General features: G+C 41.3%; 1 protein-coding gene across 1 annotated transcript; it reads left to right on the forward strand.

The window, feature by feature from the left end:
- The first annotated feature begins 12,770 nt into the window (after nt 1-12,770).
- On the forward strand, nt 12,771-18,026 carry LOC115170875 (H/ACA ribonucleoprotein complex subunit 1). Its single transcript, XM_029727213.1, has 7 exons — nt 12,771-12,877; nt 15,424-15,616; nt 15,845-15,999; nt 16,189-16,248; nt 16,689-16,809; nt 16,918-17,043; nt 17,156-18,026. The coding sequence occupies exons 2-7, from the start codon at nt 15,436-15,438 to the stop codon at nt 17,164-17,166; spliced, it is 654 nt and encodes a 217-aa protein (XP_029583073.1). The 5' UTR covers nt 12,771-12,877; nt 15,424-15,435; the 3' UTR covers nt 17,167-18,026.
- Nucleotides 18,027-18,501: the final 475 nt, after the last annotated feature.

Raw genomic sequence — 18,501 nt, forward strand, 5'->3', positions numbered from 1 at the left:
CACAGAACATGTAATGCATTTAAAGTCATGATATAACATATCTGATACATTTCACTCATAACAGAATCCCATAATAGAATCTGGACCCTTAATAGGTCCAAAGTGGAGTAGACCTACAACTAAAACAACCTGATTAAATAACAGTTAAATCAATACACATGTCGATACAAATATAAAACTATTCAAATCTTCCATTACAGTGAAATTACGGGAATACAATGAGGTCGGTATTGGGCATTTCCTAAGTTTCAGTGCACTTTGTAGAGATAATTAAAATATTTGGACCGTAGGAGCCTAGATAGTAATTAGAAGGTAGTTTATAAGCGATATGGCTTAACAAGCATATGGCTTATCTGAAGTCCCTGGTCAGGATAATAATCAACCTATGAAATTCATCTTCCTCCAGCTGGCTAAGGCTTGTCAGTACCACCTTTTGATAATTGTTCGAATGATAGACGGGGATGGTGAGAAAGTGGTCAAAGAACAAAAACCCATAGGTGAGCTAAAGAGCATTTATTTGAGACAGCTACAATGTATCACATCCTGTAATGTTTTTTTATTTATGTTTTATTGACCTGGCCAAGATAAAGCAAAGCAGTTCGACACATACAACAACACAGACTTACACATGGAGTAAAACAAACATACAGTCAATAATACAGTATTAAAATAAGTCTATATACAATGTGAGCAAATGAGGTGAGATAAGGGAGGTAAAGGCAAAAAGGCCATGGTGGCAAAGTAAATACAATATAGCAAGTAAAACACTGGAATGGTAGATTTGTAGTGGAAGAAAATGCAAAGTAGAAATAGAAATAATGGGGTGCAAAGGAGCAAAATAAATAAATAAATAAATAAATAAATACAGTAGGGGAAGTGGTAGTTGTTGGGCTAAATTATAGATGGGCTATGTACAGGTGCAGTGATCTGTGAGCTGCTCTGACAGCTGGTGCTTAAAGCTAGTGAGGGAGATAAGTGTTTCCAGTTTCAGAGATTTTTGTAGTTCGTTCCAGTCATTGGCAGCAGAGAACTGGAAGGAGAGACGGCCAAAGGAGGAGTTGGCTTTAGGGGTGACCAGAGAGATATACCTGCTGGAGCGCGTGCTACAGGTGGGTGCTGCTATGGTGACCAGTGATCGGAGATAAGGGGGGACTTTACTTAGCAGGGTCTTGTAGATGACCTGGAGCCAGTGGGATTGGCGACGAGTATGAAGCGAGGGCCAGCCAACGAGAGCCTACAGGTCGCAGTGGTGGGTAGTATATGGGGCTTTGGTGACAAAACGGATGGCACTGTGATAGACTGCATCCAGTTTATTGAGTAGGGTATTGGAGGCTATTTTGTAAATGACATCGCCGAAGTCGAGGAGCGGTAGGATGGTCAGTATTACGAGGGTATGTTTGGCAGCATGAGTGAAGGATGCTTTGTTGCGAAATAGGAAGCCAATTCTAGATTTAACTTTGGATTGGAGATGTTTGATGTGAGTCTGGAAGGAGAGCTTACAGTCTAAGCAGACACCTAGGTATTTGTAGTTGTCCACATATTCTAAGTCAGAAGCGTCCAGAGTAGTGATGCTGGACGGGCGGGCAGGTGCAGGCAGTGATCGGTTGAAGAGCATGCATTTAGTTTTACTTGTATTTAATAGCAGTTGGAGGCCACAGAAGGTGAGTTGTATGGCATTGAAGCTCGTCTGGAGGGTTGTTAACACAGTGTCCAAAGAAGGGCCAGAAGTATACAGAATGGTGTCGTCTGCGTAGAGGTGGATCAGAGACTCACCAGCAGCAAGAGCGACATCTTTGATGTAGACAGAGAAAAGAGTTGGCCCAAGAATTGAACCCTGTGGCACCACCATAGAGACTACCAGAGGCCCGGACAACAGGTCATCCGATTTGACACATTGAACTCTATCAGAGAAGTAGTTGGTGAACCAGGCGAGGCAATCATTTGAGAAACCAAGGCTATTGAGTCTGCCGATGAGGATGTGGTGATTGACAGAGTCGAAAGCCTTGGCCAGGTCAATGAATACGGCAGCACAGTATTGTTTCTTATCGATGGCGGTTACGATATCGTTTAGGACCTTGAGCGTGGCTGAGGTGCACCCATGACCAGCTCTGAAACCAGATTGCATAGCATAGCAGAGAAGGTGCGGTGGGATTCGAAATGGTCGGTAATCTGTTTGTTGACTTGGCTTTTCGAAGACCTTAGAAAGGCAGGGTAGGATAGATATAGGTCTGTAGCAGTTTGTGTCAAGAGTGTCCCCTCCTTTGAAGAGGGAGATGACAGCAACTGCTTTCCAATCTTTGGGAATCTCAGACGACACGAAAGAGAGGTTGAACAGGCTAGTAATAGGGGTTGCAACAATTTCGGCAGATAATTTTAGAAAGAAAGGGTCCAGATTTTGCAGGTCTTTCAGAACATCAGCTGACTGGATTTGGGAGAAAGAGAAATGGGGAAGGCTTGGTTGAATAGCTGTGGGGGGTGCAGTGCTGTTGACCGCGGTAGGGGTAGCCAGGTGGAAAGCATGGCCAGCCGTAGAAAAATGCTTATTGAAATTAAATTATAGTGGATTTATGTGTATATGTGTTTATGTGTATGTGTTACCACATACAGTATTGTATTGATGTGGAAGTTCTCCCTTATGACTTAATAAAAGGCAGTCACTGAAAGACTCCATCCTCTTTAGCCAACAACTAAAGGCACAACTACACTAAGACATAATATGAGTTATTTGTAAGTAATTCTACTCTACAACTCCTGCTCTGAAGCTGTGATGTAATTATCCCATGTTAAGTATGTGGGACATAACTCAGCTATCCAGTGACTGAGCGCACACACACACACACACACACACACACACTTTCAGAACCCTCACCTCTTCCCGCTGTGCAGGAGGTCAAAGGCCTCATTGATCTGATCCAGGGACAGAGTTCATCCAGCTTCAGTTTCTTATTCATGTACTCCTCAATGAGTTTGGGGACGCTCTTCAATAGCACTAACAATGTTTAGATCAGCTAAACTTAGTCTAGATTTTACATGTCTCTCCTAGTCAACCCCCCCCCCCCCCTTTGCCCTCAGAACAGCCTCAGTTCGTTGGGGCATAGACTCTACAAGGTGTTGAAAGCGGTACAAAGGGATGCTGGCCCAGCTTGACTCCAATGCTTCCAACAGTTGTATCAAGTTGGCTGAATGTCCTTTGGGTGATGGACAATTCTTGATACACATGGTAGACTGTTGAGTGTGAAAAACCCAGCAGCGCTGCAGTTCTTGACACAAACCGGTGAGCCTGGCACCTACTACCATACCCTGTTCAAAGGCACTTAAATATTTTGTCTTGCCCATTCACCCTCTGAATGGCACACTTACACAATCCATGTCTCAATTGTCTCAAGGATTGAAAATCCTTCTTTAACCTTTCTCCTCCCCTTCATCTACACTGATTGAAGTGAATTTAACAAGTGACATCTATAAGGGATCATAGCTTTCACCTGGATTCACCTGGATTCACCTGGTCAGTTAACCCAACCAAACATGCCACCAGGGGTCTTTCCACAGTCCCCAGGTCCAGAACAAATTCAAGGAAACGTACAGAATTATACAGTCACGAGTGCATGGAACTCCCTTCCATGTTATTTAGTGCAAGTGAACAGCAAACCTGGTTTCAAAAAACAAATAAAGCAACACCTCACGGCACAACACCTCTCCCCCATGTGACCTACTTGTTGTGTGTATGTACTGACATGTACAGTGTATGTGTAACTGATAGACAAACACACACACACACACGTTAATGTTTTTAAATATATGTCAATTGAAAAGTATTTTGTCTGCAATGTATTTTTTGTTATATGTCGGACCCCAGTAAGACTAGCTGTCGCCATTGGCGTCAGCTAATGGGGATCCTAATAAATCAAATCAAAGAGCAGGTGTTCTTAATGTGTTGTATACTCAGTGTATATCTGGCCCTTTTGGATACTGATTTATTTTTTATTTAACCTTTATTTAACTATGCAAGTCAGTTAAGAACAAATTCTTATTTACAATGACCGCCTACCCCGGCCATACCCTAACTCAGACGACGTTGGGCCAATTGCGCGTCGCCCTATGGCACTACCAATCACGGCCGGTTGTAATACAGCCTGGAATCAAACCAGGGTCTGTAGTATGCCTCTAGCACTGAGATGCAGTGCCTTAGACCGCTGCGCGGCTTGGGAGCCACACTGATACCACTAGACTTCAGCTTGCCGATTTACAAGGAAGGTTTGTGGCCACACAATCCGTCTTACATGTAGCCTAATTGCTTTGTATTTTACCATTTGACGGAATAGAAATGTGACTTGCTGAATGCCAACCATGACAGTCACATTCCCAATAAACTTCAGGGCGAAGTCCACCCCTCCGTTGTTCATCTCCACCAGCACCTTCTGGATGGGCTTGCTGTGGCCCTTGGGGTTCACAAACTCAGTGGCCCCAAATGCCTCCGCCTTGTTAAACTTGTCCGGGTTGATATCCACCTTGCAGCCCATGACTGTAGCTAGGCCCACGGCCTCCTACCTGAACACTACACATTTGGAGCCGGGCTCGACATGAAGAGGGATAAGGAACAACTTCATAATTATATTGACATCTCATTTAAGCCTGTTGAGACACAAGACTGCACTAAGCAATTAACAGCACTGAGAAGACTTATTTTGTTTTGTCTTAGCGTGAATGCATGGGGTTTGAAGCCTTATTTAATGCCATTCATACGTTGGCTAAGTTTGTCATGATTATACGCCCATGAGTATGGCAGAAGTCTGAAATTCCTAACATGGCAGTGTTGAGAGCGGCACCGTAACCAGACACTAGCGGTTCTGGGGGCGGGCAGTGCCAATGTGACAACAATTTTGGACCCCCTTGTGGCCCCCCTAAGGGGGACTACTTTGTAGTGGGGGTCAATTCCATCAAGTCAGTTGAATTAGACGTGTGTGCTGTATTCTTTAATAAAAAGGTACGCCTATGGCATACCCTCATACCCCCTCAATTCCAGTCTTATTTTTAATAGGCCTATTCGCACGGGAATAGCATTACTACAGAACGTCGGTTATGTAATTATAGCATGTCTGTTTTTCCAGTGGACAATACTGACGGGATTAGTTTTACCAAACTGCCCCTGTAATATGATTTTTTCCCTCATTCCAAAATCGACCATTATGACGGAAGCCTGGCGGCTCTTCTAGGCATGACGATATTTCATATGTCTAGGGATAGCCTAATACTGGGCTAATGGCCGTCAGTCCCATGTTTATTTTATCCAAACTGGGTGCAGCACCTAGTTAAACTCTGGGATATCCCTAAAAACACAGGGATGACTGGATAATAGTGTTTTAGAGCCCTATTCGCACGGGACTAGTATCACTAGAGAACGTTGGTTATGCATGTATTACCCCAGAATTTACTTCATTCCAGAGGACGATAAGAGACGGGATTAGTTTCCAAACTAACCCATGTAATTAGTTCTTTTTTCCCCCTCAATATATTGAAAGATGACGAAAGCCTGTAGGTTTTTTTCTAGGCGTGAAAATATTTCCGGACGATAACAGGCAACACTGATAACTCAACAAGTTTTAAAAACCATACCAAACAATCTTTGGTATAGTGTCGCCATAATATTTGAATTGAGGAAGTGTGATCATAATCATTAGGATATTTTAGCGATCCGCAGTAGAAGTCCTAAATGCCCCCCCAGCCTTCAGATGAGATAAACAGCGCACTTGCACTTCATATGCATTTTTAGGCTATGAATGAGAAAGTTAACTTGTAATTTCCAAATGTTTACCTCAGTTGTATGCTGCTTTGCGATCTACTAACAAGAGTTGCATTAAATAGGCGCAATATTTTTATGATGCATTTGGCGATGTTCAATTCATTTGCACATAACATAAACAAAAGCATTCACTGGGAAAGTTGGTACATGTAGGCCCTTCATATATAGACAATGCGCAGCACTTCATCCAATTGATCGAATCAGTTGTTTTCTTGCTCAAACCGTGAGCAACACCTGCCAAATAGTGATGGGTCGTTCACGAACAAGTCGGGTCTAAGAGCCGGCTCTTATAGGCATATCAGAAGAGCCGAATCTATTTATAAAAATATATGAAAATGAAGATATGAATAATCAAAATATTTAAATGAATAGAATTAACTAATTCAAAGAATGAAAAAATAAATAAAATAATATAGTCTTACATGCTCAAGGGCACACACATTCATTCTGACTGTGCTCAGACTCACACCCTGACTAAACCGCTCGCCGTTGCAAAATAAATTTAGGAATATATGTTATTCAATTACTGCACCCACACTGCTCACGCGCTTCAACGAGCGTCTGCTTTGCCATGGGCTAAAATAGAAGTCATTCCTATTTCTGACGCAGATCGCTGCATGTCCTGCCTCTCCCATCTCCTCATTGGTTTATAGAAGCAGGTACCCACGTGCCATCTCCTCATTAGTTATACCCACGTGGGGGTTGAAAGACGAACAGTTTTGCCGGTTGTCGCGGTAATACTATGAAAGTGTAGATGCCAATCACCATATAAGTTCAAAGACGAAAAAGCCTGGAAGGAGGAGAGATGACTAGAAACGATTCGGTTGACAGTTTTATGTGTGGATTAATTGTCAGAGTAGAGGACCTTGTGCATTTCAGGTAAAATAACAACTCAATGTTTATATCCCAGGACAAATTAGCTAGCAACAACAAGCTAGCTAAATAGGACAAATTAGCTAGCAAGTGCAAGCTGCCATACCTGTCCCCAAATGAATGTCATTGCTTCAGAGTTTGTTTTGATATTTTAACCTGCGTGTCGTGATCGCGTTTGGTGTAGGGGGACAAAATGAATTTATGCACGATAGCGCACGATGGCGCATGCGCGCAGCCGGTTTGGGTTCCGTGTAACAGCCTCACCTGTTGTTCTTGTCAATCAGACACACACACAGGCTTCAGTGCGGGAAAGAGTCCAAAATGCTACTGCAGTTTGTCTTACCACTGACTGCTGGACATCAAGGGTAACCACTTCTTACATGTTGGTTACATGTCACTTCATTGAAGATTTTTCGGTGTCTAGCTGTCTTCTGGACTGCTTTGAGTTCAGAGACAGACACACCCCAGAGAACTTGGCAGAGGAACTGTTGAGAGTGGCGAGAGAAGATAGAAAAGTTGTGTTAGCGACAATGCAGCTAACATAACCAAAGCCATGAAAATGTTAAAATGGACCCATCATCCATGTCTTGCCCACACAAACAACCTGATTGTAAGATATGCTCTGAAGGTGATGAAGCCCATTGTGGACAAAGTGAAAGAAGCTGTGGAATACTTCCACAGGAGCACAGTAGGTGCTGAAAAACTAAAGTCTACACAATGCCAGGTGGGGATGCCTGAGCTGAGGCCAAAACAAGACTGCACTACAAGGTGGAATTCAACATGTTATATGTTGAAGCAGTTTCTTGAGTCAAAGGATGCCATCATCTTTACCCTGGCCGTTGTCAATGCACCTGTTGATGCTCTGACCCAAGAGGAATGGGAGGTGGTGGAGGAGGTGTGCAGAGTCCTGGAACCCTTTGAGCAGGTCACTGTGGAGATCAGTGGAGAGAGGTACGGTAAGCAGTTATTACTACATCATTATTTAATCCAGTATTACAGTTGAAGTCGGAAGTTTACATGCACCTTAGCCAAATACATTTAAACTCAGTTTTTCACAATTCCTGACATTTAATCCTAGTAAAAATTCCCTGTGTTAGGTCAGTTAGGATCACCATTTTATTTTAAGAATGTGAAATGTCAGAATAATAGTAGAGTATGATTTATTTCAGCTTGTGTTTCTTTCATCACATTCCCAGTGGGACAGAAGTTTACATACACTCAATTAGTATTTGGTAGCATTGCCTTTAAATTGTTTAACTTGGGTCAAACATTTCGGGTAGCCTTCCACAAGCTTCCCACAATAAGTTGGGTGAATTTTGGCCCATTCCTCCTGACAGAGTTGGTGTAACTGAATCAGGTTTGTAGGCCTCCTTGCTCGCACACACTTTTTCAGTTCTGCCCACAAATTTTCTGTAGGGTTGAGGTCAGGGCCTTGTGATGGCCACTCCAATACCTTGACTTTGTTGTCCTTATTTCACTTATAATTCTCTATATCACAATTTCAGTGGGTCAGAAGTTTACATACACAAAGTTGACTGTGCCTTTAAACAGCTTGGAAAATTCCAGAAAATTATGTAATGGCTTTAGAAGCTTCTGTTAGGCTAATTGACATCATTTGAGCTGGTGGAAGAACAAGGCCTCTGTCTACCCACGGCTTACTAAAGTCATGACAGGGAGACTCTGCATAGTGGCCACATCCGTTCCCTCTGAGAGGGTCTTCTCGAAAACGTGACAAATAATTACTGAGAGAAGAAACCGCATCAGCCCCTCTAAAGTGAGGCAGCTTGCATTTCTGAATGCAAATCTCTCATCAAAGCAAAACATGGTCAGCATTACTGTGTGCTGCTGGTTATAACATGACAATAAAGAAGAGAGAGAGAAGAGGGACCAGTTTAATGTTTTAAGTGGGATGCTGCAGTTTTGCACATTGTTATTGATTTTTCTTTGATATGGTGCAATATTCTATTATTATGTTCTTCAGATTGTATTAGTTTTGAATTGTTACATTTATAAGCACTTTGTTGATATACATTAAAAAAAGTTATACTTTAAATGCACATGTGTAATAGTGTCCTTTTTTACATTTATTTCAATTTGTGGGATGCTAAATTGTTAATTATTTGTATTTGATATGGTGCAATATTCAATTATGCTGTTCAGATTGTATTCGTTTTGAATACAAAACAATACACTTTGTTTATATACATAAAACAGTTATACTTTAAATACAAATGTTTAATAGCCTTCTTTTTCATAACAAACCAATGCATTTTTAAATACATTGTGGTTATCCCTCAAAACACAGGGACGTCAATTCGCACTGGACTAGTATGGGTATCAGAGGACTTTGGAGTTCGCCAAAACTTTCTGGAATTGGTACACTCCTGCCATGTAAAAATGACTGCCATGCAGTGGTGTGTATTCATGGACGCCAAGGGTAAATTTACCAACTAAATAAATCATTACACGTAAAATATTTTATCTTTCGTCTCTGTGTTTCATAATATTCCTTCAATTCGCAAGAGGCTGAATGTATCTCACAGGACAAAGCATTGGAGCGAGCGAAACAGCATCCCTCTGTCTCTCTACCTGTCGGCCATCTATCTGATGCTGTCTGGTCCAAACGAGTATGACATTGTTGCCGCCCGTTGCATTGAATGCAAGGGAAGCCAGCGAGCATTTGGCCTCCCTTGAAAAAAATAGTATTCAAAATTAGCCAATCAGCTTTGAGCTAAACTGAGCGAGCTCAACTGTGAATGGTCCTGGCGAGAGAAAAAAATGGTTAAGGGAAGCCAGCTTGGATTTGGCTTCACTCCTATCAAATCACTTTGAGAGCATACATCATTAACAGAAACAACTTGAATTGTTGTATCTCTTTGTGTTGTCCTCAGGTAGCTACATTTGTCCGTTTCCTAAATTAGCCATGGCTGGGGATAGGAATTTGGACTTATGGTTTTACTTAATTATCCATGGACAATGAGTCAACAGAGACTGTACTTTCTCAAAAAGCTGGGATCTTTTAATGTTAATTGCACTATACTGAGTCTGTTCTACAAATCTTTCATTGAGAGTATTTTAACTTTTTGTATTGTTTGTTGGTTTGGCAATTCCACTGTCAGCCAGAGAAATATGCTGAGAAGGATTATCACCACAGCAAGCAAGGTACTTGGAGTCAAACTGACAGGCCTGGATGAGATCTTTAAAGGCATGGCCCTCCACAAGGCTCACAAAATCATTTTAGACCCAAGCCACCCCCTGTACCCGGACTTTGAACTACTCCACTCTGGGCACAGGTATAGGGCACCTCTCGGCAGTAAAAACAGAACTAGACAATCATTTGTTCCAGGTGTGATATCCCTCCTAAATAGCTCGGGCTAATGTTCCTATCGACCCAGTAAAGCCAGCAGGCTAGTCTTTTTTTATTGGTATGTAACTGTTATGAAAGTTGCATTGTCAATTTGTTTTGTTATTTAAACGCCACTTTAAACGTGTACATGACACTGCAACAAAATTTCCTCATGGGGACAATAAAGTCAGTAAAGTAATGATTATAACGGCGATTCTGATCCAACCATTCATCAATACATTGTTGTGCCCCTGGCCTGAGGATGGAAGTTCAATATGTACAGCAGCTAGATGTAGAAGGCTAATGTTAACTAGCTAACGTTCCACATTAATGGAAGTTAGGCTAGTGAGCAAGCATTTTAGCCAGGTAGCCTAGGACAACAAAAAACACTGTAAGACAGAGTGATAGATGGTTTTGTCAACATGAAAGAGAGGAGGATGGCATTGGCGCTTCTCTACAAGTAGGGTGAATCAACATGTTTTTCTACTTCTGCCACTGTCTTCTTATTGTCTCAGCCTTTAGGCCTACATATCACGGTCACAAGGCATATGAATTAATAGCAAACAATGCAATTATCACAACACATAGTGTAGGTTGTAATATGGGGGGGCTTCCCCATTGATTTTACCCACGCACCGCTACTGCTGCCATGGCAGATTTGGACGGGACTCAAATGACAGATGTCTGTTTTTACATTACCTGACCTCCCCCAGTAAAACTAATCCCATCCGAATAGGGTTTAGGGTTGGGATAATAACCTTCCTGCCAAGTAAAAATGACTGACATGGCAGATTCGGACTGGACTAAAATTACAGATGTGGCGACTTGTGCTCATGCACATAATTACATTACCTGAGCTCCCCCAGTAAAACTAATCCCATCCGAATAGCCTACCTCCATGTCAGTGAAGGGCTGTTATTTAAAGAGTGCATTGTGGGTGGAGGAATTTAATGACAAACTATGGATATAGCAGACTAGCCTAATTTCGATTGTAAAAGAGGTACGCCTATCTCTTATTTATTAAATAAGAAAAAAATAGGCTACAACACAAAGCCCTCTTGTTAGTAAAGTCTAATTAAAATGAAGGTTTAAATGAATTATGCCAACTTGAATGTGCCTACTTTCAGCACCATGTGTGTCCATTTCCAATTAATTGTGCCGCTGCTGTTGCTTGAAGTTTCAGCACCACAATGTAAATGACTTAAATCTGTCTTATTGTGAGGTCAATAACTATGATAAATACATCCTGGGCAAGAAACATATTGTTTTATAAAATCAATTATAGTAGTAGAAAGCTATCAAACTTGACCTCCGGTCTTCCTCATCTTCACACTCTTCTCAAACTGAACAGAACATAGGCTATAAACTAGTTCCTCGCAAGAGGACTGGGCCTAATCAAAAAAAATTGTGGGAGAAACCTTTGACTCTCCTCCTGAACTGCCACCATAACCCTACACAGCACAGCCATTGTTTAAGCAGCACGAAAACAGCTTTTTATCAGCAAGAGCAGAGCAGGAGGGGGCTCAGGGTTGGAATATATACATTGCATTGCCAGGCACAACTCCAACACCATCATTAAGTTTGCCGACGACACAACAGTGGTAGGCCTGATCGTACGGCCCAGTACATCACTGGGGCCAAGCTTCCTGCCATCCAGGACCTCTATACCAGGCGGTGTCAGAGGAAGGCCCTAAACATTGTCAAAGAGTTCAGCCACCCTAGTCATAGACTGTTCTCGCTGCTACCGCAGGGCAAGCGGTACCAGAGCGCCAAGTCTAGGTCCAAAAGGCTTCTGAACAGCTTCTACCCCGAAGTCATAAGACTCATGAACAGCTAATCAAATGGATACCCAGACTATAATTTGTCCCCCACACTTAATAGCCTATAGGCGAACATGATATTGAGTGCCCAGTGCCCATCAGATAATCAGGGATGAGGGGCGGCATCAGGCACACATAAGAACGTAATTCTAAAACACGGAGAAATGTATTATAAAATATATGAAAATAATACTAAATCCTCCCCTTGACTGAAATTGAGAAGAAAAAAATCCTCAAGGTAACCATTCTGTTAATGTCGATCTGACCCTAACAAGACATACACATCATTGCTTACCTGGCCCTCAATATTCATTTTGGCTTCTTCTAGATGTGAGTCTAGAGGGGAAATGCACATCAACAAGTAGGCTGATAAATAGAAATATGTCAAACATGTACACATTCCACACGATAGCTCTGGTACAGGTTGTTACACGAGGCTTGAGGCTCAAGATGCATATAACGGGCTCTGGACCACCAGAGCTGTACAAAAATGCAGTTTTACAACAATAAGTCGTTTTTAAAAAGCATTATTGTGAAACAATTAGCCCAGTCTATGTAAAGTATAAATGTCTCAAAAGTATTGGTAACTTGGTAGCAATTCCAGTGTTGTGAGCCTTTCTTTTTGGTATCAATTCGTCTGTGTATTAGGAGAATTTTCGCAGCGTGAATTAAGCACATTTGTTTTACGACAGTCAAAGTTTTACGACAGTCCAGTTATCTTCTGTTTTTCAGTGTGGTCGCTAGTTAACTCAGCCACAAAGTCAAAACCCCCGCCCATTCCTACATTTTATTTGATTAAAATCAGATTTTAAACCTAACCGTATGCCTAATATTAATCTTAAATTAAGACAAAAAAAACGTTTTTGTTTTCATTCATTTTTACGATATAGGCAATTTTAACTTTGTGGCTGTGGTAACTAGTGCTTCAGTTCTGGTTTTGATTTACAGCACCACAAAAAAGCCACATGCGTTTGCATCGCGTGGAAATAGTTTTTGGTACAATTCGCTCCGGCAGCTGATCTTATTTGTTCTACGAAGGTAGCTATGTTTTTCAAATATATATTTTTTGTATTTCATCAGTCGCAAGAGGCTACCACAATGTGCTCAGCAAAGCATAACGTGATAGTCTTTTGATATGTTGTAAATAAGAAATCCATGTTGGCTAACCCTTGCTAAGTCGAGTTAACTGTTAGCTAGCTTGTTCAATTGATCCCTTCTGTAAAGTTGCAGTGTAACAGTAGTTGCTTAATTTGTTAATGTCAACGAAAACGTTACAGCCATTCCAAGTAGCTGTACTGATAACTGGTATCAATCGGAAACGTGATATAATGCATCGATCAAGTCAATGAATTAGCTAACTTACCTAACTAAGTTACGTAGTTAGCGCAGGGGTTCTCAAACCTTTTTGGGGCTGGGGACCCCGTTTGTTACAAATTCATCAGGGATCCCCTCATAATCAGAACACAACTTGAGAGAGGAAAACGTGGCATACAAGTACTGTAGTTTTACTATAACTTCAGCAGTGCATTGCTGGATGAACCAAGTCTCGGGCCTTGCAAGGAACTCTTGGCATCGGAGAGTTTAAAGTTTTCAAGCTAATATCCGGCAATTGTACACATTTTTGTCCCTTGTCAGAGAGCTTTGCTGTTGCAGCGTTAAAGCTAATATCCTGCCATAATACTACACATTTCTACTCTATCTATGGGGTTCAGGGTTGATTTGTTATGCTCTGCCCGCTCAGTTTTTCACAAGAAAATGGCCAAAAATAGAATCAGCTCACCTGCTTTTACTCTATGATTTGAGTATTAGATCTAAAATGTTTTTTTTGTTTATAGAAAAAAATATTTAAAAAGGAATAGTTTCACCAAGAGCACGACTGATATGGGACTTTTGGATCCGAGTGAAAATATTATTCAATAACCGATATATCTGCTAATATAATAAAAATGGCTGGAATAAAAAAATACAATTAAAAAAACTCTTATATCTGATTTAATAAATTTGAGGAATTAACAATGCAGGCACCACATACAATTTGGGGTCACCGGTATGACAATCTTTTAAAATAGAAAATGTGTTACTCTAGTGAAAGGAGGATAAACTGCACTGATTCCAGCAAAAACATTTACAAGGCTCTGAAGACTGAACTGCCTCACTCACACCAGCCACCTTGAAAACAACTACGCAGGACACATTTTCAATGTATTGGTATTTAGCACTAACCCTAAGTGAACGGCATAAAGTACTCTCACAGCTAGTTAGCAGGCTAGATGGTGGAAAAATGTGCATTTGGACCAGTCCCTGACAAGTGACATCGCAAACATCAAAACATAGCTACGAAGTGTTGCTTTGTAACCTGGTGTGTTTTTTTGTCTCCCAAAACATTTTAATGACAGAGCTTGAGGAATACCCTTTGCAGACCTACCCAACATGACCTGGCAAGCTTCTATCTATTCAGCACTCACCTCTCTGACTGATGTGTATATAGTTGTGTTGGTATAGTGTCCAGTCTTGCAGTAGAGGGCAAAAGCAAGATGGGCTTATAGCCATGCAAAGAGTGCCCTCTTCAGGACAAATAATGAAATGTGAAAATATAATTCTATGAAGAACAGCTTTTTTTTTATTAGCTAAGTTATGCGCCAAACACTAAATTTGGTGCAAAACTTTATTCACTTGGCACATTTTCTATACAGAGATACTGAAAAATAACAACGAGAGAGCGAATCATAGTGTTTTTACGTATTACAATCATTTTATAGCCTAGGTTTCATTTACAAACATTATTGGAGATTCAATAGACACATGCACATTAATGCTGAGCTGCCATCTTCGAGAAACAGAAATGAGCAAAAAGTTGGTTTCTGTTTCATTAACGTTTTATTGAAAAAGTATGGATTTAAGTATTGACCTTGGGAGAATCAATGTAGTAGGAGCTAGATTCCACAAAGCCTGGTCTCTGCTCCACTCTGTTGGGGAAATTCATCATAAACTTCCTTCACGATGGAGGTGGTGTTTAGTCCGCTAATCAAAATGCTGAATTTTGGCACTTTAGCAAGGCTTTATTCCCCAATTTCCCCCCCCCCCCCCATGTGGTCTATATTAAAGGGTACTTAATTTAAATAACAGGCTTTTCAAGTTCAATATTGGTGCAAAATTTCTGCTTATCAAATGGATTCAAAAAGCATGTTTTTCGTGGAACAACCCATTATATTGTTAGGTCGCTGGTTAGAATTCCTGAGCCAGCAAGGTGAAAAGGCATCCCTTGGACAAAATGTAATGTTAGTAATATTCGTTTAAAAACTGTCAAATGTTTTCAAAAATGTTCATTTCAAAATGTATTTTTTTAATCAAAATATTTTGCCATCTGGCCGCAAGACTCCCTGCAGTACCTTCGCGTGCCCCTGGGGACCCCGTTTTGAGAAGCACTGGCATAGCTAGCAAGTTTTATTATGGCATTGAGATAGCCAGGCATTTGGAAAAGTTTATTACTGACATTGTTTGAGAAACATTTCTTGTCTTTGAAAATGAAATGCAATGAATTGTTGCTACGTCACTTAGCTAATATCATCTCCTATCTATTACAGGCGCACAAGAACATGTCTTTCCGAGGAGGTGGTGGAAGAGGTGGCCGTGGCGGCGGATTCAACCGTGGTGGAGGGGGAAGAGGCGGATACGGTGGTGGGGGTGGAGGATATGGGGGTCGAGGTGGCGGCGGTGGTTTCCGAGGTGGTGGACGAGGAGGCTTTCAGGACTATGGCCCTCCAGAATATGTTGTTGGTAAGCTGAATGATTTGGCAATGTGATGATGCACCCATATTGATTAATCACTTTCTCGTGATGCAGGGGGCATTGTTGATGCTTGGCATCCTGAATTTACTCCAGTTGTCTATTAATGTCTATGTTGTCTGCCAGGTGTTGCAACCTCCGTTGTCGTAGGTTTACTTGCAGGTGATGATCCATGTTTTTTTTTCTGTACTGACCATATGTCCTTGCTTTTTCCTCCAGCACTAGGGGAGTTTATGCACCCCTGTGAGGATGAAATTGTGTGCAAGTGTGTAACGGAGGAGAACAAAGTTCCCTACTTCAACGCGCCTGTGTACTTGGAAAACAAGGAGCAGATCGGGAAGGTGGATGAAATCTTCGGTCAGCTACGTGACTTTGTATCCTTTCAATGTTTTGTTGTCTAACCTGTATCGTATTTGTGGTTGGTTTTTGTCATTACATTCTTCAGTGATACAAAATACTACTCTCAATGTAAAAAGTTGCACGCTAAGATAATTTTCCTACTGTTTAAGACTGAATTTCATGTCATTTGTGACACTAGTTGGCCCCTTAACCTAAAGCTACAGTATTTCTCTGTCAAACTCTCTGATAATATGAAGGCATCCTCGTTCAAAAAATTACAGAAGGTAAGGTATATCAGTTTGTTACATGTAGCAGAGCTTTACCAGTAGTTGCTTAAAGACTTTTTTTTTTGTCTATGATACCCAATCTGGCATCAGTGTGGTTATCTGAGAATGAGGAGCTTTTTGAATGGCAGTGCATTCATGCTTCTCGTGCTTTTTGGAACAGAAATTACAGAAACACCTCCCTCAACTCTCCTGTCAACCAATCATCTGTGAATCAAACACGTATTCACATATCTTTGCTTGCTTTTTTTGTTTTTTTGCAGGAGCTCAGTGCGGCCTCTCTGCACAGCCAATGTGTACTTCTGTTTTTGCCACAGTTGCATCATAATCCCCCTGCAGAACTTTTGCGCCATGGACACTGAATTGACCATAAATCTGCTTTAGTTATTGCATATAAATGTCTTGACCTGTATTGTGTAACATCATATTCTGGTCCACAGTTCTACGTAGATCCAATGAAACTCCTACCACTACAGAGGTTTCTTCCCAGACCCCCAGGTGAGAAGGGTCCTCCAAGGGGAGGCAGAGGAGGTAGAGGTGGAAGAGGAGGTCCCCGCGGAGGTAAGAGTGAAATGTCTACCGCTCAGCCCCATTGGTGTTTTTTCTCTTGTGAATAAAGGTGGAAGAATGCTAGTCCATTGATATTCAAACAAAATGAATTTGTCCCAGGTGGATTCCGTGGTGGCAGGGGTGGTGGTGACCGTGGCGGATTTGGAAGAGGAGGCTTCGGTGGTGGGCGGGGAGGAGGAGGAGGATTCAGAGGAAGGGGAGGTGGAGGCGGGCGAGGATTCAGAGGTGAGTCCAAATCCTGGAAAAGGAATCCAAGTGACTGTGAATAGACAATTTGCTGTTTTTAGATTTCATGATGCGTGTTCCTGTGGCGTTGATGCCTTTTTCTGTCATCCAGGTGGCAGATGATGACAAACACTGTATACCTCGTGGGATCCTCACCAAGTGTCAATCCCTACAGGAAGCAAATCAGTGCAACGCAATGCTGGAGCTTGGCTCTGTTGGACTTGACATGGAGAACAAACATTGCATCTTTTTATACTGCTCAATTATCAATTTGTTTTGTTTTTGTATACCAATCTATGATGCATGTGTGAATGAATGGCTTTTTATTTAATGAACCATGAAAGCACTCTGCTGTCACAGGGAATAGTATCATTAATATCCCAGTTTTTGCAACTCTTCAACATTGTTCACACTGGATGGTTTCGGGGTACATTTAGGATGTGGCACTGTATTATACTGTTGAATATGATTGAGAGCTTTCATGTTGGAGTGCAATGTTGATAAGAGACAGAAATTGATAATACCTTGAATTTTATAAGACATATAAGGCTTGGTTTTGTAAGTGGAAGATAGGATGGACATTAGTATTCATTACAATCAGTGGAAAATATTGTATTTACCCCAGAAATCCAATGTGGTTACAGAGTACTGCCACCTTTTGTAAAGAAAAGCCTTTGATTAAACAGTGCTCTGTAGAAGATTCTCCCCTTTTTATTTGGACAACTAACTTAATGTCTTGTATTTTTGCTCATGCAAATAAACAAGTGTTCCAGAATCGGAACAATACCACCTCCAAATTCAGGGTGATTTTGTGTTCGTTTCAACACCTTTTGTCAACTAGTCATGTACCGAAAGAAAAATCGGTTGCTAGTACTACTGCTGAAAGCAAATAATCCAACAGTTCTCTGCAAAGGCTAATTATTAATCTTTGAAATTTGTTAGCTGTTTGTGTGGATTAAATGTGATCATTTATGTCTTCACCATACATTTTTGTCATTCTCATTTCTGTAAAGCTCATTGGTGTCCCATATCAAGCTGTAATGTGTCTTCTAAATGGCTACTGTGACTAATCTTGTGAGATACATCTCCTTGCTGTAATAATAGCTGTGTGGTCAACAGATGAGATATACTCCACAGGAAATTAGGAAATTACATTGCAGTGTCATGTCAATGCCTCACTTCAGGGGCCGATATCATTGTTCAGTTTGTGTGCCTGATGCCCCTTATGTGAGTACTATCTGTGGAGAGGCCAAGGCTTTTTTTTGGCACAGCTAGGTGGGTAGCATTCACCTCCCATAAAGGGTTGCTGGTTCAAGCATAACCCTAAACCAATAGACAATGTGATCTACTGTATAATAAGGTTTGCTATAATTGGACAATATCCTCCAATAAATGTCATGGCCGTGTGCATTCACTGCAAATGTGGTTGGCTGAGGAGTTCCAAAAATCATGGAACAT

This window comes from Salmo trutta, chromosome 3 (genome assembly GCF_901001165.1).
Source record: "Salmo trutta chromosome 3, fSalTru1.1, whole genome shotgun sequence".
Lineage (NCBI taxonomy): Eukaryota > Metazoa > Chordata > Actinopteri > Salmoniformes > Salmonidae > Salmo > Salmo trutta.